Source organism: Chiloscyllium plagiosum, chromosome 32 (assembly GCF_004010195.1).
Source record: "Chiloscyllium plagiosum isolate BGI_BamShark_2017 chromosome 32, ASM401019v2, whole genome shotgun sequence".
Lineage (NCBI taxonomy): Eukaryota > Metazoa > Chordata > Chondrichthyes > Orectolobiformes > Hemiscylliidae > Chiloscyllium > Chiloscyllium plagiosum.
In genome coordinates, this window is record NC_057741.1 from 21,060,951 (window position 1) to 21,082,281 (window position 21,331).

General features: G+C 39.1%; 1 protein-coding gene across 1 annotated transcript in view; it reads right to left on the reverse strand.

The window, feature by feature from the left end:
- intu (inturned planar cell polarity protein) overlaps positions 1-10,788 on the reverse strand; it is a 119,081-nt gene extending 108,293 nt beyond the window's left edge. Inside the window, exon 1 of the mRNA XM_043674187.1 lies at positions 10,053-10,788. Within this exon, the coding sequence (XP_043530122.1) occupies positions 10,053-10,141 (89 nt within the window). The 5' untranslated portion in view covers positions 10,142-10,788. The remainder of the gene's footprint in view (positions 1-10,052) is intronic.
- Positions 10,789-21,331: the final 10,543 nt, after the last annotated feature.

Below are 21,331 nucleotides of genomic sequence, written 5' to 3' on the forward strand. Positions count from 1 at the left end.
AGAAGCAAATGACTAAAAAGAGGGAGAGAGGCTGCCAAGGGGAGCCTGTCAACAAATCAATATCTAGCTGACTGGGAATCAGGAAAATTCAAAGTCATTTGAAATGGACTATTCTGCCCACAATGTTGTGTCGAACATGATGCTGAATCAAACTAATCCCTTCTGCCTGCCCTTGGTCCACATTCCTCCATCCCATGCATAGTAAGGAATTCCGTGCAAATTACAAGTTTATTTACTGAACAAAACTTTTATTGCTAATATGCTATTATTGTCATGTGCCAGTTTAATTACTGCGGTATCTATGAAATTTTAGCTTTTTTTGTGTGCCATGGCTCTAAGTTAATTGGAAAATTGATTGTTATTGAGAATATCGATGAAGTCTTTCAGTTCTGATTTTGAGAGTCCAAATAAGCGATATGTAAACACAAATACTGAAGATCATGTTTCTATGGGATTGCATCTCACATAATGAAAAGTTAGTGAGAATGAAAACGTAGCCCTGAAAGTCAAAAAATGTAGTCCATGACATATCTCAAGAAGAGTCTGCAAAGAAAAAAATATTACCACTGCTAATATCCTTCTGGAAAGGCATCTACTTTCTCTACATAATCATCTCTACCCATGAATCTTAATACTCTACTCCCAACTAGAGATGTGCAATACTTGTATCCCAGGAACAAACACAGTATAAATAATTAACTCAAATTTAATATTTAAACACAAATCACAACTGAACTGGCAAGGACTGTACCACTGTAAATGTCAGGCAAAAATAAACAACATTACCTCATGATATTCATAAAATGCCATGATGCAAAAATGGGCAATCAGCAACATCTGCTGGTATAGAAAGAAAATGTGACCTAATCAAATTCTTTTCTCAAAAGGTCCTCCTTTACCTCATTAGTTATTTTTTTCAGAGATATAAAATAAAAAAAGAAAATATATATATGATTATATTTGAAATGAAAATTACAGAATGCCTGGTTATAATCTTCCAAGCCTCCTGTATAAAAGTAAAGTAATTATAATCCTACCAGACTGTATGGCTCTCTCATTAGAGCTAGATGATTGGAGGTGCTTAACCTGATGGTCACTAAGCTTTAGGCAAGAAGAACTATTAAGAAGCACAGTCCTTCATGATAACCCTAGCTGGTGCAGGGATCAAACCAACTGCCCAGGCACTGAGCTAACTGACACTCTGGTCCTACTTGTATGTGGAAGTGATGTCAAATGACTGGAGGATTGAAAATTTTTCTTGTCATGTAAACTGAGATATTTATATATGTTTTAATATCACTTCTTGTAAGTTTGCATTTTTAGTTTTTCAGTTAGAACATAGAACAGTACAGCACAGGAGGGGCCTTTTGGCCCTCGATGTTGTGCTGGCCTTTTATCCTACTCTAAGATCAGACTAACCTACATACCCTTCATTTTACTATCTTCCATTTGCCTATCCAAGAGTCACTTAAATGTCCCTAATGTATCTGACTCTACTACGACTGCTAGCAGCGCATTCCATGCACCCACTACTCTCTGTGTAAAGAACAGACCTCTGACATCTCGCCTAAACCTTCTTCCAATTACCTTAAAATTATGACCCCTCATGATAGACATTTACACAATAGGAAAAAGTCACTGACTATCCATTCCTCTCAACATCTTGTACACCTTTATCAAGTCACCACTCATCTTTCTTTCCTCCAATGAGAAAAAGCCTAGCTCCCTCAACCTTTCTTCATAAGACATGCCCTCCAGTCCAGGTAGCATCCTAGTAAATCTCCTCTGCACCCTCTCTAAAGCTTCCACATCCTTCCTATAATGAGGTGACCGGAACTGAACACAATAACCAGGGCTATATAGAACTGCAGCATAACCTTGTGGCTCTTAAACTCAATTCCCCTGCTAATGAAAGCCAACACACCATACGCCTTCTTAACAACCCTATCAACTTGAGTGGCAACCTTGAGGGATCTATGGATGTGGACCCCAAGATCCCTCAGTTCCTCCACACCAAGAATCCTGCCTTTAAACCTGTATTCTGCATTCAAATTCAGCCTTCCAAAGTGAATGATTTCACATTTTTGCAGGTTGAAATTCATCTGCCACTTAACAGCCCAGCTCTGCATCCTGTCAATGTCCTGTTGCAACCTACAACAGCTCTCCACACTATCCACATCTCCACCAACCGTCATGTCATCGGCAAACTTACTACCTCATTTTTCCACTTCTTCATCCAAGTCAATTATAAAAATCACAAACAGCAGATGTCCCAGAACTGATCTCTGTGGAACACCACTGGTCTCCAAGCTCCAGTCAGAATACTTTCCATCTACCACCACCCTCTGTCTTCCATGGGCCAGCCAATTCTGTATCCAGATAGACAGGTTTCCCTGTATCCCATGCCTCCTGAATGAGCCTACCATGGAGAACCTTATCAAACGCCTTCTTAAAATCCATGTATACAACGTCCCCAGCTCTACCTTCATCAACATGTGTCACATCCTTAAAGAATTCAGTAAAGTTTGAACTACATAAGGATAGATAAATCCTCTGGGCCAGATGGCTATACCCTAGGTTAATACGGGAAGCAAGGGAAGAGATTGCTGCGCCTTTGGTGATGTATTCTCACTCTCCACTGGAGTAGTACCAGATGATTGGAGGGTGGCAAAAGTCATTCCCTTGTTCAAGGATAACCCTGGGAATTACAGACCAGTCAGTCTTATGTCAGTGGTGGGCAAAGTACTGGAGAGGATTCTGATTAACAGGATTTATAATCACTTGGAAAACGATAGTTTGATTAGAGATAGTCAGTATAGCTTTGTGATGAATGACCTGCATCTGGTACTATTCCAGTGGTCAGTGAGGATACATCGCCAAGAATGCAACAATCTCTTCCCTTACTTCCTGTAGTAACCTAGGGTATTGCCTGTCTGGCCCATAGGATTTATCTATCCTTATGTTGTTCAAAATTTTAAGCACATCCTCCTTCCTAACATCAACCTGTTCTAGCATATCAGTCTGTTTCATGCCATCTTCAGAAATGTCAGTGTCCCTCTCAGTAGTGAATACTGAAGCAAAGTATTCATTAAGGACCTCCCCTACCTCCTCCGACTCCAGGCACAAATTCCCTCCACTATCTCTGATTGGCTCTACCCTTACTCTGGCCATTCTCATATAAGTGTAGAACACCTTAGTGTTTTCCTTAATCCCCCTTCTAGCTCTCCTAAGTCCATTCTTCTGTTCCTTCCCGGCTGCCTTGTAACACTCTAAAGCCCTGTCTGATCCTTGCCTCCTCAACCTTAAGCTTCCTTCTTCCTCTTGACTAGATGTTCCATATTCCTTGTCACCCAAAGTTCTTTCAACCCACCATCCCTTCCTTGCTTCAGTGGGACAAACCTGTCCAGCAGTATCAGCAAGTGCTTCCTAAACAACTTCCACATTTCGTTGTGCATTTCCCTGAGAGCATCTGTTCTCAATCTAGGCGTCTCAGTTCCTTCCTAATAGCATTGTAATTCCCCATTGTAACATGCAGATTTTCTGTGTGCCTGAAGTTAATAATTACCATGTAAATATTTCTATAGCCTTTCTTTTAAAACCGTTTTTTGAGGCCTAGATTTAGAAGTTTTTTTGAGCACTGCTAATTGATTTTGGTTTACTTCAAGCTTTATTAAAGATTTCTAGGACTTATTGTTTTAAAGCTTACAGAGGGAGGTTTATTTTCTACAAAGCAAAGTTCCTTGGCTGAAGATGGCTGTATAGACTAGTGCCTCTGAGAAGAGATGAATATGATAAACTAGATTACCTTAGAGTGAAGTGTTGGGATAAAACCCTGAAGAGATAAAGTTGAGTAGAGTCATAGAGATATACAGCACAGAAACCCTTTGGTCCAACTCGTCCATGCAGACCAGATATCTTAACCTAATCTATAAGACCATAAGACATAGGAGCAGAAGTAAGGCCATTCGGCCCATCGAGTCCACTCCGCCATTCAATCATGGCTGATGGGCATTTCAACTTCACTTACCCGCATTCTCCCCGTAGCCCTTAATTCCTTGTGACATCAAGAATTTATCAATCTCTGCCTTGAAGACATTTAGTGTCCCAGCCTCCACTGCACTTTACGGCAATGAATTCCACAGGCCCACCACTCTCTGGCTGAAGAAATGTCTCCGCATTTCTGTTCTGAATTTACCCCCTCTAATTCTAAGGCTGTGTCCATGGGTCCTAGTCTCCTAATCCTCCACGGGTCTCCACGGGTCCTAATCTAGTCCCATTTGCCAGCATTTGTCCCATATCCCTCTAAACCTTCTCTATTCATATTAACATCCATTTGCCTTTTAAATGTTGTAATTGTACCAGCCTCCAACACTTATTCTGGCAGCTCATTCCGAACATGCACCACCCTCTGTGTGAAAAAGTTGACCTTAAGATCCCTTTTAAAACTTCCCACTCTCAACTTAAACCTATGTCTTCTAGATTTGGACTCCCCCACTCTGGGGAAAACAGTACATTTATGTTTAGGAAGAAGTTGTCTGTATTGACAGTCTATGTGTCAAAATTACATGTGATTTAAACCTACTGAAATATTAGAGACTGTAATTCTGGTGTGAGTAGTGTTTTGGGACATTGCATTTGGCAGTTTTCAGTACTATACAAAAGCCGTTGTTTCTTTTTCAAATTATAAAGGAATGTTTTGGGATTAATGACATTATATTTTTGATGTAGGTTCTTTTCTTTAGTTAATTAACTTGATTTATTGTTAAAGTAAAATCTGCAGCACTCTCTGCTTATATTTCAGCAAGAGACTAATTTGTTAAAATCATAAATCAAAAAATGATCTATCAAGCCAGATTTCAGTCTAGGATCTGACTTGTCCAGTAATAACATCAGCTGGGACTCTAACTTACTTTTGCCTTAAAAGAAAATAATGACAAACCTGGTAACTATAGGCCAGTTAGCCTAACATCAGTAGTGGGAAAATGTTTAAAGACAGTAAACTAGACAAAGTTAGTTTGCACATAAAAGATGTGATAATAAATAAGCTAGTATTGGTATTTAAAAGACAAATCATGTTTAACCAACTTGATCAAATTTATTAATTGCACAATGGAGTGGGTTGATTTTGCAGAATCACAGGATCATTACAGTGCAGAGAGAGGCAATTCATCCGATCATGTCTGAGTGGCTCTTTGAATGATTAATTCATTTAATTGATTCTCCTGCCTTCTCTTTATAACCCTCTTCAGATAATAGCCTAATTCCTGTTTGAATGCTTCAGTTAAATTTGTCTCCAGCTCACTTTCAGGCAGTGCATTTCAGATCTTAACCACTCACTGCATTTCTCATATTGCTTTTGTTTTCTTTTTGCCAATCCTTTCTATCTCCTCCAGATTCAAATTTGAAAATTTATCAAATCTCCTTTCATTCTTCTTTTTTACAGGGAAAACAGTCATAACTTCTCCAATCTATTTTCCTAACTGATGTTCCTGAGCCCTTGAATCATTCCCAAAAATCCTTTCCACACTCTCTTAAATGCCTTTACATCCTTCCTAAAAGATGGCACCCACATCTTCCCGACTCTCAACTGAGGCTAAGTCAGCTTCCTGTACAATTTTAACATAACCTCCTGCTCTTGTACTTCGTGCCCCTATAAATAAAGTATACAATGTCTTCGGGTTTATTAACTGAAATTCAATAATTTGAAAATAGAATTATATAAATACTAGAAGGGGAAAGATTTGCAGAGCTATAAGGGACATGAGCAGGGGAATGGGTGTAATTGAAGTTAATTTTTTTCCAAAATACCTAGCATAGCAACAATGGATTGAATTGCCATCTTCTGTTCTGTATCATTTTCTGATTCTACTTCTTGCCCTCGCTATCAGACACTCAATCTGAATAGATGGAATGTAAAGAAAATACCCTCTGCTCATGTTACTGATGGAGATTTAGTATATTAATCTTGTCTGTGTAAATGGCTTTCTGCTGTATCTTGTTCAACAAGTTGATTCCCATTTTGGTGAAAAAAGTACTTTTGTCCTTACTGCTTAAGTATCTGTGAGTACATCAGCCTATTTAAGTTTATCCAATATATCAATACATTGAAATGCATATTGTATATCAACTCACAATAATATTTTTAGTGTTATTACCTATATTGTGTTACTGTCAAATAATTTTGTCTTCACGGCAATACAATGTATGATAATGAGTTAATTTGTGTCTCCATCAGTAACATTTACATTCTATCAATTCAGATTAGGTGTCCAATAGTAAGAGACAAGAAATAGAATCAGAAAATGTTAAAGAACAGAAGATGGCCATCCAATCCATTGTTACTGTATTGATTATTTCAAATTATTATCTTCACTTGCTTCCACTTCCCTGCCGTCTTAAAATAATGATAATTGACACAGAATATGAGGACAGTTACTCTACGTTTAATGAAAAGCAGATGTACAAAAGACAAATTTTAGAAATTAAAAAGAAGCTACCATTGATGCTGAAAATCTGAAATAAAAACAGAGAAAGAATTGCAGAAAATTACTCTGGCCCTCTCTATTCTCTACTACTATTACCACACCTTATGCATTTTGTTCTACAGCATCTCTAATATTTCCCTAAATGTCACTGCTGTTCATTTGCTCTTATCTACCTTTTACTAAAGTATAAACCCATCACTTTTCCAGTTCCGTCTTCCGTCCTGAAGTCATCATATTGAACGTGAAGTGTTAACTGTTTCTCCTCACGGTTGCTGCCAGACCTGCTGAGTTTGTCCAGCACCTTCTGCTTTTTCTTCAAATTTAGAAATCCCTGGGACTATCTTAGAACTTTCTAAAGTTCACACATAGTGAGCTGTCCTATCAATATGCTGTGAACATTAAAAATCTCATAAGTACATGCGTTCCAAATAATGTTACTCTGCAATAAAAGACAGGTTGAGTGAGAGTGATTCACATTGTATCACCGGTTCATGCCACTCGGAAATGGTGCTGGAGACAGGCAACCAATGTGTGCACAAAAAGTGGCCACATAAACAATAATTTCAATAAAAGACCAGTTGATTTGTTCTTTCTGCTGAAGGAAGCAATGTTGAAAAGGTAGCAGAACTCCCTTTTCCCTTTGTATCAATGCCAATGAATCTAATCTGCCTACCTGAGCAAGCAACTAGGACCTCATTTCATCTAAAGGACAGCCTGTTAGATACAACAGGACTTTCCAAAGACAGCCAGCTTTTTCACGTACTCTAGAGCTGAAATACAAAATATTCCAGACTCGCTGAAAAAAATCAACATCCTATTCCAAAGCCCAAAACTTGGGCAATTTTTTTCCCAATTGCATAAAGTACCAAACTAGACAATGTTTCCTAAGTAAAAGGCAATGCATCCCTCGATTTTTGTTTGCATAGGAACCTGCCCGAAGCATCAACATTATTAGGGATAGCAATCTAATAAGGGCTAAGATTAAAGTGATGCTGGAAAAGCACAGCAGGTCAGGTAGCATCCCAGGAGCGGGAAAATCGAGGTTTTGGGCAAAAGCCACATATTTAATAAGGGCGACTAACCTCAATTGTTAAAAAGCCTAAATATCATTCCAAATTTCATAGTCTACTCCTTCAATATTATAAACATTAATTTCACACTTTAAATTCTGTTATCAGCTTTTCATCAATTTGATCAGCTAGACAATATAGCATATAATTTCATCAGGTAAATCCTTTGTTAACCAGCATAATGACCCACAATGCAGAGGAGTTCACCTTGTCCGAGGTAATACCATACTATGACCAAGACACCTTTTATTGCATCATGTACCTCTCAATAATGATCAAGTTTCAAATGGATGTAATGATTGAACCTAAAAAAAACAAATCAAATTACTTATTCAAAAGTAATGTTTTAATATGAAAATGTAAAATATATATAAGTCCGTCAGAATCTGACAGGAAACGGTCGAACGGAACTGAGTGCACTACGATTGTTCATATCATTCAAAACAAAATGTTTATAACATTACTAAAATTACAAATACTACAAATATTACTGTTTAAGGCAAGGATATAATGATCACTAACAAAGAACTAACAAAGGCCCTTTTATTTTAACATGAACTCCAATGGTCAAGCATTTATGGGATCTTTACAAAAGTGCCAAATGAACAAAATGGGAAAAGACATTTCTCCCGAGTGTAAATGTGCGCAGAACAATTTGTTACTTGATTCAAGTGGACACATCATCCGAGGAAAAGCGCCAAAATATGGAAACGTTGATCTTAATATAACCCACTTAGCACCCCGCAAAGAAAATTTGAAATGTTCACCTGCCCTAGAATTCATTGAATCAAAATATACACGTTTCTATCGTATACGCCAATTATGGAGTCCCAACTTCACAACCCGAAACATCCTTGTAAGATCTGTTAGTATATTTTGACCTCGATTTTCTACAAGAAAAATGATTCAAACTTAACGTAAAAGATTTCAAATCAAACACTCAAATTGTCCCAAACGCAGCGAGACTCTCTCACCGAAAGGCCACTAGTTTTTCACTCGGTTTCATTTACTTTTTGTGCTCAGAAAAGTTTTGATGGACAAGTGGTATTGTTTAGAACACACAAGTTCCTAAATTCTCAAGAATACATCGTTTAGTCAGGAACGGTAAAGGAGAGATTTCAATCACAGAATCATAGAATTGCTAGCCCCATCCATCTGCTCCTTCACCGTAGCTCTGCAATTCTCTCTTCAGGCACTTACCTAATTCCGTTTTTCGAAAACCACGATTATAAAGACTTTTGTCTTTTGCCAATCTCATTAGTGCATGCTTTTTGGTTTGGACCTTGATGCCAATGGAAATAGTTCCTCTCCATTTACTCTGACTAGACCCCTGATGACTCGAACACTTCCATTAATTCCTTTAACCTTTTCCAAGGAGGCCAACTCCAATTCTGTAATAATGGAATCATCCTCTAAATCTTTTGGGCACTCTCTAAGTAAAGTCTTTCGCATCTAAGTTAGACAATAGTGTACCGAAAACAATGTTTCGACAGAACCAGAGACTTCTTGTTGGAAAAAAAGTTGAATCATGAAAACTCTTAAAACATCTAAACTCAATTGTTGGTCAGCAAATGCACGGCGTGGAAGAAAAAAGTGAAAAAGAAACATGATTATTTTAATCCCATGATTATTTTAACTGAAGCTGGGTGAGTCGTTTGCACTTGGTCAGACACTTGCTTCCAAAGGAAGAAAGCAAATAATGCTGCATCATGTGCCATGTTTTATAAACCTTGTAAACGTTACAGTTACACTGGTTTTAGCCTTGAAGTTGACATTCTTTATGAAACTGCCTTATGCTGTTAGATGAGATTAGGACAGGCAAATTTGGGATTTCAGATTCTTAAATTTGTTCAGTTCAGATTCATAAATGTAGCCCAACTTCCTCCTTGGGCTGTTAGACAGAGACATTATTGTTGACACACAATTGGATTGACTTGAGAGTTGGCAGTAAAAGATCACTACAACAAAGCAGTACGACCTGTTACTTAAAGAAAAACAGACTTATCACCCACTGCGTTTTGTGTAATTTCGCTTACATTGCATTTGTGCTCCAGGCACACACTGTATTGCATTTGACATCAGAATATTAAACTAAAGCAGAACTGATCTCAATTAAGTAAGCTGTCATATTTCTGCAGAGCGGGATATATTTTGGTTTATTGCGGAATTTAAAAGAAATCTCCAAGACACGTGAAATTTATCAACTGCAGTTTGTTGTATTGCCCCCAGCGTGGTTTTTCCTAAGGGCACGTTCAATAGATTTCTAGGGAATTTCAGAAACGTAAAATCCATTAAGCAAATGTTCTTGGAAATGAATTGATCGGCAATTTAATATTTAAGGCTAACGTAACTACATTGTTAGATTTATTTTACCCCAAAACCTACTCCGTCGTGACGTAACCTTCAAATGATGTTTTAGAAAATCGTGGAAAACTGATACCGGTTTAGTCTCCGGCATAAATAATTTCTATTAGATGTTACTCTTTATTATGCTTACCTGTGAACAATGATACTCTGAACTGAATCCAATTCATCCAGACTTCTGGCAGGTCTTGTAATACTGTATCTCCCACCAACATTGAACATTATTCGCTTCAGATCATTTTTTAGTTGAAGTTTTGGGTTCCAAAGCGTCACGTTAACAGTACGTAGCTCCCACCACTGGTTTGGATTGTACTATTTTGCAATGAGCGGAAGAGAATACCTGATTTTCAAATTCCAGATTTACAACTTGCCGAGTTTGTAGCTTTAGCACATTCCAGCCGAGCTGTCCCGTTTGTCTTCTAAACATTCAGTGGCGATAATCTTATCCTAGAGAACCTATCACGAGCGTTTTTCTTAGTCTCACTTATTCAAGCGAATAAACGCTTTCTCTAGCCTGAGTGAGGTAAAAGTTCAACTGCCAATCACCAAAGGACACAGCTCCCCAAAGTGCTTTGAAGATTTAGCCCGAGAAAGCATTAATCCTTGCAAATACAGTTCTTGAAAGCTCGCGAAATGTGGGAGAAATATTCGCCTTCACTTTCCAAATACAAAGGAGCAGGTGGGAAACGCAAGCAAATCCCACTCACCCGACCACATCCCCGAGGGTCGAAATGCCCGACCAGGATTTCTCGAGGTCTGTTTCTGCCTCATTAGCATTCAACAATACCGACACAGAAATGCTTAATGAAATGGTTATAATCAATGTTTTTTCTCTGTTGAAAGTTAGCTACTAAAAAGATAAAGCAACGACATAATGAAGATATAAACTGCACCTAATATATAATTCAGACACGATTACCCCACGCCAGTTGTTTATAATGCAGATAGCAGCCGACATCATGATGCCTGCTTATTTGAATGATGTTGTCATGTAGCCATCGCCTAACCACACTGTTGATTGGCTGACATATGAGTAGTGGGGCCCTGAAAATATATTGTAATAGCGGAGAATGATGTTACATTGCCCTCTATGTTGGAGAGGTGTAAATAAAGTTCTTCAATTACGCTGCCTGCACTAGTCCTACTTCGTGCGGTGCAGGGCCCAAAATTGTAACTGCCTTCGCAAGTTAAAATTGTCTGGCTCTCCTAAAAGAGCTGTATTGCAGCTGGAGCTGACAGTTGAGCAGAAAGTGAATTCGATTCGGGGAGTAGAGCCAGGAGGGTTCGAACCCCAGGCAATTCACAATGTGTAGGAAGGATGACGAAACCCATTTCCTAGTGTCCAACACACTAGAGGGAAACAGTCAAAAAGGATATCAAGAAGTTTTTCTTTCTCAAAAGTGTTCAGAAGGTGAGGGAAGAGGGGGAGGGTGCAATCCTCCAGAAAGGTTTACAGACTAACTCCTGCTGTAGACTTTGGGTGAAGGTTAGGAGGGGTACGGCCAAAGGATTTTCAAGAATTGAAAAGGCAAACCTCACCTTTTGCTTTGAGGGCTTTCAAGGAAAATGTCTGGTCAAGGGTTCATTCCATGCAGCAGAAGGAGACATACTTGTGTTCTTCCAGGAGGCAGACAGAAAAAAAACCTCTTGTGATTAGCAGTTTGAAAGATGATGGTGGCTCAGTAACATTATCTCAATCGTACATTTTGAGGAATTAACAAATCATTTTATGTCAGATTGTATGACAATAAGCTAATAGACAGGAGGCCTCCCACGTTCCTGTCCTCTATCATGGAGATCTTAGGTGGCATACATTAAAGAGTAGGTTAAACCACTAACTGTCTATCAGCTTACAAAGGCCCTCAAGTCCTCAGGGAACAGTAAATCACACAGAATGGCTAGCTTATCAGCAGAGTTGTATTGGATCAGCCAGGACCTGCTGGTGGCGTTTGTGAGTATGCTTCTGGTTGACACTAGGTGTAATCCATGAGGAAGGACAGTATCACTCATACCTACACTTGGAAGTGCAAGAATGAAGAAATTAGAAATTGGCAACCAATAACACTGCTGAATGTGGACTGTCAAGATTATTGCCTACCGGATCAAGTCTGCTCTGGAGTTGACAATTAACGCTGACTGGACTTACACCATACCTGGCAGGAAAGACCTCTGAAAACCTCACATTACTGGGGAATATGATTGCCTATGGGTAGGACAGGGGACCGGACACCTGAAACATCAGCTGGATTAGAAGCAGACCTTTGACAGAATTTTGCTCACCTGCATCATAGATGTGCTATCTAAAGTGAGATTTGGGGAGAGAATTTACATCTGAATACAACAACTTTGTAGAAACATTAGTACTGCAGTTTCAAGCAATGGTTGGCTTCTCTTTGTGCATTACATAAATTCTTTTGCTAAATCCATCAGGAAGGAGGTGGCCTTGTAGAGGTGATAATCCCAGGCACCAGAGGTCTGCAGTGCAAAACCTGCCTGTACTTTGCCAATGTTACTATCTTTTACTTAGATTTGCTCTCGGTGCATTTACAGTCAGTTCCAACTCGCCTTGAGAGCTCAGGTAAATTAAGGCGTGACTGAGACCATGCTCTTTGACAAATGATCGATCATGCCTTTATCACCTTCACTATCAGATTAGATTACCTGAAAACATTGGGAGTATGGTTTAGAGGGATGGGGCCATGCACTAAAAGCAGGTGGTACTTATCACAAAGTTCAGATAGAAACTGGACTTGTGGAAGTGCACTCCCTCAACATTGTAAATAAGAATGGTCATCTAATGTAAGGTACTCTTGATGTTGTGGTTCATGGCACAAGTTTGGACAATTTTCAAAGTTTGTGCTGCAGCAGTCACCTACCATATCTAGAACTCAAAGATGGATCATTTCCACATGGATGCCAGCTGAGTTCAGCTGTGGTGATGAGGCATTCTGCCAAATGACTTTAACAGTCTGCTCAAGGAACCATCAGACAGCAAAAACTGTCTCCTTTTCCCATAAGGCCTTGAGGAAGGCATTTGCTGACCACTCCTTAATGGATCTGTGGTCAAAGGTGTTTTTCAAAATACTCATTTCCATGAGGGACAGGTGATATGATGTGGTCCTACTACTGCTGTGGGACATGGCCAGATCCATCTTTTGTGCAGAATTTCCAAAAGGCTTTTAATAACGTTCTGGCTAATAGGATGAGAGCCCATGGTATTGCAGATAATATATTAGCGTGGATAGAAGATAGTCCAACTATTTGAAGACAATGAGTCGAATAAAGGGGCTTTTTTTCAGGATGGCAACCTTTAACTACTGGAATGCTTCAGGGATCAGTGCTGAGGTCACAATTTGTGAACAAATGAACAAGGAACATGTGTAATTCACTTGGTCCTTTGAGCCTTGTCCACCATTCAATAAAATCATGGCTGATCTAATTTTAACCTCAACTCTGTAGTCCCGCATATCCCCAATAATCTTGCATTCCTTTTGTAATTAAGAATCTATTCATCTGTGCCTTAAAAATATTCAAAGATTCTGTATCCAGTGCCTTTCATGGAAGGGAATTTCAAAGACTCACAAGTCTCTAAGAGAAAAAAAATGTTTCTTCATGAGTATTTCTTGGGCGGCACGGTGGCACAGTGGTTAGCACTGCTGCCTCACAGCGCTGTATCCAGTGCCTTTCATGGAAGGGAATTTCAAAGACTCACAAGTCTCTAAGAGAAAAAAAATGTTTCTTCATGAGTATTTTTAAACTGTAATCCCTAGTTCGAGATTCTCGAGGGTTAACAAACAACAAAGAGCAAAGAAAATTTACAGCCCTTGAACAGGCCCTTTGGCCCTCCAAGCCTGAGCCGATTCAAATCTACTGTCTAAACCTGTTGCCCAATTCCTAAGTACCTGCTCCCCACCTACTCATGCATCTGTCTAGATGCATCTTAAATGAATCTACCATGCCTGCCTCTACCACCTCTGCTGGCAACACGTTCCAGATGCCCACCATCCTCTGTGTGAAGTATTGCCCCCTTAAACTGTTCAACTGTCACCTTGAAAGCATGACCTCGTTATTGAAACCTTCACCATGGGAAAAAGCTTGTCTCTATCCATCCTGTCTATACACTTCATGATTTTGTAAACCTCAATCAGGTCCCCCTCAATCTCCTTTTTTCTAGTAAAAACAAACCTAACCTACTCAACCTCTCTTCATAGCTAGCACCTTCCATACCAGGCATCAGCCTCGTAAACCTTCTCTGCACCCTCTCCAAAGCGTCCACATCCTTTTGGTAATGTAGCGACCAGAACTGTACACAGTATTCTAAATGCAGCTGAACCAATGTCTTGCACAATTTTAACATGACTTGCCAGCTCTTATACTCAATACCGTCCAATGAAGGCAAGCATACTATATGCCTTCTTGACCACACCTGTGCAGCCACCTTCAGGGTACAATGGACCTTCACTCCCCGATCTCTCTGCCCATCAACATTTCCCAAGGCTCTTCCATTCATTGTATAATTTGCTCCAAAATTAGACTTGCCTAAATGCATCACCTCACATTTGTCTGGATTGAACTCCAGGATTCATGAGAGGAAAATGTCCTTTCAACATCCACCTGGTCAAGTCCCATCAGGATCTTACATGTTTCAAATAAGTTACCTCTGATTGTTCTGAACTCGAGAAGATACGGGTTGAACCTGTTTAGCCTTTCCTCATAAGGCAAGCTGCTTATTCCATGAATTAGTTCAGTAAAATCTTCTTTCAACTTCTATCAATGCATTAAAATCCTTCTGTGAGTACATTAATTAGTACTGTAAACAGTACACCAAATGCAGTCTCCCCAGTGCCCTGTTTACCTGAGTATAACCTTGCTACTCTTGCATTCAATTCTGCTCACAATAAAACATAGCACTTGTTAGCTTTTTTGAATACTTGCTGTGCTTGCATACTAAGGTATACTATGGTATTTGCATACTATGATTCATGCAGATCTCTCTACACCTCTCACCATTTAGATGATATGCTTTTTTATTCTTTCTACCAAAATGGACAAGTTCATACTTTCGCACATTGTACTCCATTTGTCAAATATTTCCCCACGTACTTAACCATTCTATATCCCTTTTTAGGCTCCTTATATCTTCTTCATGATTCAGTTTCCTATCTATCTTTGTGTCAATAGCAAATTTAGCTACCATACCTTTAGTTCCTTCATCCAAACCATTTATATAAATTGTAAAGGGTTGAGGTTCCAGCACGAATCCTTGTGGTCCACCATTTATGACATTTTGTCAGCCTGAAAAAGACCCATTAATTCCTACTCTCTACTTCCTGTTAGCAAGCCAATCTTATATCTATGCCAATATGTTATCTCCTACACCATGAGATTTTATTTTTTGCACTAGACTTTAAAGTGGCATCTTATCAAATGCCTTTTGGAAAACTAAGTACAATACATCCAATGGTTCCCCTTCATCTACAGCACAAGTTACTTCTTTAAAGAATTCCAATAAATTAGCTAAACATGATTTCCTTTTGACAAAACATATTGGCCTTGCCCAATAACCTTGAACATAGCCAAATACCTTGTTATCATTGTCCCCATGGCCGATGTTAAGCTAACAGTTCTGAAGTTTCCTGCTTTCTGTCTCTCTCCCTCCCTTTTTAATAAAGAAGTTTATTTAGCTATTTTGTAATCCAGTGAAGCCTCTCTGAATCTAAAGAGTTTTAGAAAATTAAAACCAATGCATCAACTATCTCACCAGCTCCTTTTTTTAAAACTCAAGGATGAAACTTATCTAGGCTTGGGGACTTGTCAATATGCATTTTCAACAATTTACTCAATACTACTGGGAATTGTAACTTTCTTTAATTCTTTTCTTCCTTTCAGTTCCAAATTTATAGTTATTTCCATATACTCCTTATATGCATTGGATACAGTGGCTCAGTGGTTAGCACTGCTGTCTCACAGTGCCAGGGACCTGGTTTTGATTCCAGCCTTGGGTGACTGTCTGTGTGGAGTTTGCACAATCTCCTCGTGTCTGTGTGGGTTTCCTCTGGGTGCTCCAGTTTCCTCCCACAATCCTAAGATGTGTAGTTTAGTGAACTGGCATGCGAAATTGCCCATAATGTTCAGAGATGTGTAGGTTAGGTGCATTAGTCAGGGGTAAATGTAGAGTAATAGGGTCGGGGAATTGGCCTAGGTGGGTTACTGTTTGGAGGGTCGGTATGGGCTTGTTGGGCTGAAGGGCCTGTTTCCACACTGTAGGGATTCTATGATTTCAATGATATGCTTGATGGAGAAGACTGATGCAAACTAACTGTTCAATTCATCTGCCATCTCTATCCTCTGTTACTAATTCCTTAGTAATTTATGATTTTGTGTAGGACCAACATGTATTTTCTTAATTCTTTCTTTTAAGTCTTGGAGGAAAGTTTTCTCTCTATATTTATATTTTTGGCAAACTTTCTCCCATACTCTAATTTTTCCCTTCTTAATAATCTCATAGTAATTCTTTGCCTTTTAAAATATTCTAACTAATCTTTTGATATGTCGATTGTATATGCACAATTATATGTCTTTTCCTGGAGTTTGATATTATCTTTGACTTTTTTAGTGAATTCCAAATTTTTCCTATTTGTTGGAATACATTATTTGTGTCTTCTGCGACATCTCCTTAAATGTTTGTGGTTGCATCTGTATTGACCTATCCCTTATGAATTACCAGTATACTTTTGCTAGCACAGCTTTCATGCCCTCATTAATGTCCTTGTTTAAATTCAAAATAATATTTTTAGATCTAAATTTCTCTCCCTTAAACTTATGTAGAATGCAATTGTTATGGTCATTGCTAGCCATGGATGCTTTCAATATGAGGTCAGTAATTAATCCTATCTCATTGGTTAAAATCAGTTTTAATATCCTGCCATTGGTACCATGACATGCTGCTCCAAGAAACTTTACTGAAATATTCAATGAATTCTTCATTTAGACTACTTTTTCCCAAATGAATTTTCCAGTCTATGTGTAATTTAAAATCTCCCATGATAATTGCTGTACCCTTTTGACAATATATGTTAATGATTTCAATAACAGAACTAAATGTACTTTCACCAAGATTGCAGATGACAAAAAATAGGTAGTGAGAAAGGAGCTAGCTGTTTGCTGAGTGTCTGATAAGTAATTGAGGTATTTTCTTTTCTTAAGTTTTTACATAGTATACAATGGAAAAGACAAGAAAATATAAATAGGTAACTTAAATATATCAATAAGTTAATGAAATTATTAATTAAAACTAATTTATGATGGCAAGACAGGTGATACGTCAAGACTGCAGCATGTAGGAGCTGCTGGATTCCATCTGTATTAAATGTTTAAAGTTCAAGCAGCTTCAGCTGAGAATTGGTGTGCTGAAGGATGAACTGTAAACACTGTGGCACTTCAAGGGTAGGTCAAGTCATCTACTTCTTACCAGGAGGAAGCCACACTACTTAGAAGAAGTCTTTTCCTCAATCATAAGGTCAGTAAAGGGGATGTTCACTAATGATTGTACAACATTTAGTACCATTTGCAATCTTCAGTTATTGCAGTAATCCATATTCAAAAACAGCAAGATCTGGACAATGTCTAGGCTTGGGCTGATAAATGGCAAGTAACATTCATGTTACACTAGTGCTAGATAATGATAATTTCCAACAAAAGATAATCTAGCCTTCACCCCTTGGCTTTCAATGCCACTACCATCTCTGAACCTGCAGTTATCAACATCTGGGGTTACCATTAATCAGAAACTGCAGTGCACTAAACACGTAAATACTGTGGTTGCAAGAGTAAGTCAGAGTTAGGAATCCTGACATGACTAACTCCACTCCTAATTCCCCAACTCCTGACTCCAAAGCCAGTCTAGCATCTAGAAGATATAGGTCAGGAGTGAAATGGAATAGTTTCCACTTGCCTGGATGACTGCAGCTCCAACAACAATTAAGAAGCTTGACACCATACGGGAAAAAGCAGTCATCTTATTGGCACTACATCCACAAGCATTTGCTCCCTTCGCCACTGAAGCTCAGATGCAGCAGAATTTACCATCTACAAGATGCTCTGCCGAAATTTATTAGTGAAACAGCACATTCTGAATCCATGACCACTATCACCTAGCAAGTAAGGATAGCAAATATATGGGAACACTACCATCTGCAAGTTCCTCTCCAAGCCAATCACATTCTGACTTGGTGATCATTGATCATTTTTTTGATTTTACTGGGTCAAAAGCATGGAATTTCCTTCCAAACATGTTGTGGGTTACCTGCAACAGTTGAAAAAGGCAGCTGACCATCACCTTCTCAAAATCATCTTGGAATGAGCAATAAACGTTGGCTCAGTCATCAATGCTCACACCTCATGATGAATAAAAAATGTCTTGTAATTTGGTCAGTGTTTCAAAATGAATTGATTTGGAATTCTTAGTTATAAATAAAATTTAGAGCTGCTATAAACCGTCTTTCTTAGATATGTACTGAAGTCAGAAAACAAAACAAAAGCTTTGATTTACTTAAAAGGGATTGGAAAAACAAGCCATTTGGAAGCTCAACACATTATAGCACAGGGAAAGATCAGCTTTAACAGGAGATTTAGTGCAAATCTGATGGACTGTATAATTATATGATTTCATGATTTGTATTGAGGGAAATGCTTGAGATCAGCTATTCCTTTTGATTTCTCATTGAAATGAAGAACAGCTTAGATAACTTGAAAGGGTTCAGAAAAGATTTACAAGGATGTTGCCAGAGTTGGAGGATTTGAGCTATAGGGAGAGGTTGAACAGGCTGGGCTGTTTTCCCTGGAGTGTCGGAGGTTGAGGGGTGACCTTATAGAGGTTTACAAAATTATGAGGGGCATGGATAGGATAAATAGCCAGAGGAAGTGGTGGAGGCTGGTACAATTGCAACATTTAAGAGGCATTTGGATGCGTATATGACTAGGAAGGGTTTGGAGGGATATGGGCCGGGTGCTGGCAGGTGTGACTAGATTGGGTTGGGATATCTGGTCGGCATGGACAGGTTGGACCGAAGGGTCTGTTTCCATGCTGTACATTTCTATGACTCTACGACGCTATGACACTGCTTTTGGTTCACCTTCCTATCCAATAAATTTGCATAATCTGAATTGTAATTTATATATTTTGAAGGAGAGTAATATATATTCCAATTTATACATACAGCTAGGTGGAAGAAGTTTAAACAGTAATGGGCCAAATCTGAATATGGAATAAAGTTTAAATATAGAACATTTTGTCTCTTGCAGGCATGATGACATAGAAACGGGAACTGTAATAGGTAGAATTTGTGTTTATTAAATATATAATGTTTGAAACATGGCAAGTGTTAGTTCTCTGCTGGTGTGAATATGGATCTGGAACGATTTCAAAGGGTTAATACTTGACTGAGTGCAGTAAGCACCACCCCCTGTGAGCATCGCCCTCTATGATGATGCCATGAAGAATGGTAGGGTGTAGAATAAATTAGAATTTTGTGGGAGACTAGGTACTCCCAACAGTCTTTTGTAGTAACACACAACTTGTTCTTGTAACCCATAAATGTTTGCAGAGATGCATAGAGCCACATCTTGCTTAGCCTATAAGACTCTTCCTGTTAGACCAGATGGTAGCTACCAATGCACACAATAGTTCACATAAGCCCTTAAAGAATCTACGTATGTAGAAGATACAGAAGCAGCACCCACAGCTTATGAATCTCTTTCTCCAATTCTGCCGTCATCATGTCATGGTCTCCCAATATTTCAAATGTTTCTGGTAGTTGCAATGTCAAATCAATGCCTGCATCTTAGTCTTGGCTTTCGCCTTGTGCTTATACTCTGCTAGTAGTTGGAACATTTCCCTCTTCCATGCATTTTCCTGCTTCTTCTGTCCATCAAGAACTTGTCATGAGGTTTCACTTGCTGAACCAAAACTAGTGCAGGGTGGGCCTAAATTTGGACATTCTAAATTGACCCAGCCGGAGAACTTGGGTCTGACAGAAAATTGACCAAACTAAATTAAATAGCAACCAGCAGCTATCAGCTACAGAGAACATTGGAAACAATGTTCAAAGAGATTACAAAGGTTCAAGAGGAATCAGTTACAACCAGCCCAAAGCATGCGTATTGGAGAAGTATCACTCAGACTTCCAGACATCTTGACTGCCTGATTATGAACACCTTACATCTCCTGACATGGTAACAGTGAAGGGTGTAGGCATGACTTCATTGGATAATATGAACCCAGCTCATGATCTCAGGAACAGAGAAAGCTGGGGTATGTGTGTGCAAATTGTTGAAAGTATCAGGATTAGATTAGATTAGATTAGATTACTTACAGTGTGGAAACAGGCCCTTCGGCCCAACAAGTCCACACCGACCCGCCGAAGCGTAACCCACCCATACCCCTACATTTACCCCTTTTAACTTAACACTACGGGCAATTTAGCATGGCCAATTCACCTGACCCGCACATCTTTGTGACTGTGGGAGGAAACCGGAGCACCCGGAGGAAACCCACGCAGTCACGGGGAGAATGTGCAAACTCCACAGAGTCAGTCGCCTGATATGTTGAGAAGGTATGTAGTTTTTAAAAAAAAGTAGAATCTTGGCTCTTTACATAGCTACATGGGTTACTCAAGTAAGGAAGTTATAATGAATGTTTCTAACACATTGGCACATCCTCAGTTAGAGCATTGGGTTGAATTTTACATATTTTTGGTTGAGTCTGAGCTTAAACAAGTGTTTTTGTGTGTCTTTTGCAGCGAGGTCAAGCAAATTTTCTCATCCATCTTACCAATCTTGCCATGTTAATTACCTATCAAAGCCCAATAGTGTCTCTACGTCCATCTTACTACACAACCTTGTGAACAATTTGCCATTCCTTGCAAATCCACCAAAAGACCAACATCCTTTGCATCTGAGTTATCTTTAGAACAGCACTGAGCACACGGATGAGCATTGGCATTCCCGTGCTGCCCTCCTTGGTCAAGGCCATTTGCACAGAGAAGGGGAATATGGCATTGTGATTTTCCAACAAGGACATGGAGATTCTGATGGAAGACGTGATGCAATGAAGAGATGTCCTCTTCCCAGAGGACCGTCAGATGAGACTGTAGGTTTAGACGGCTAGCCTCATCTGAGGATGCCATCCGGGTTAGTGCCATTTTTAAGATATGGAGGAAATGCCAACAATGCAGAAAGAAAGTCAGTGAACCTTCCTGTTCTTTCAGGGTAATTTCACACTTTTCCCTGCCACTGTATGCAGCTCCTACCAAGGCTCAGCTCAGTATTGCAACATTACCTGGAAATGTGGTGGAGACAGATTTAATTGGAACCATCAAGGGGGAATTTGCTAACTTTTTGGATAGAAATACT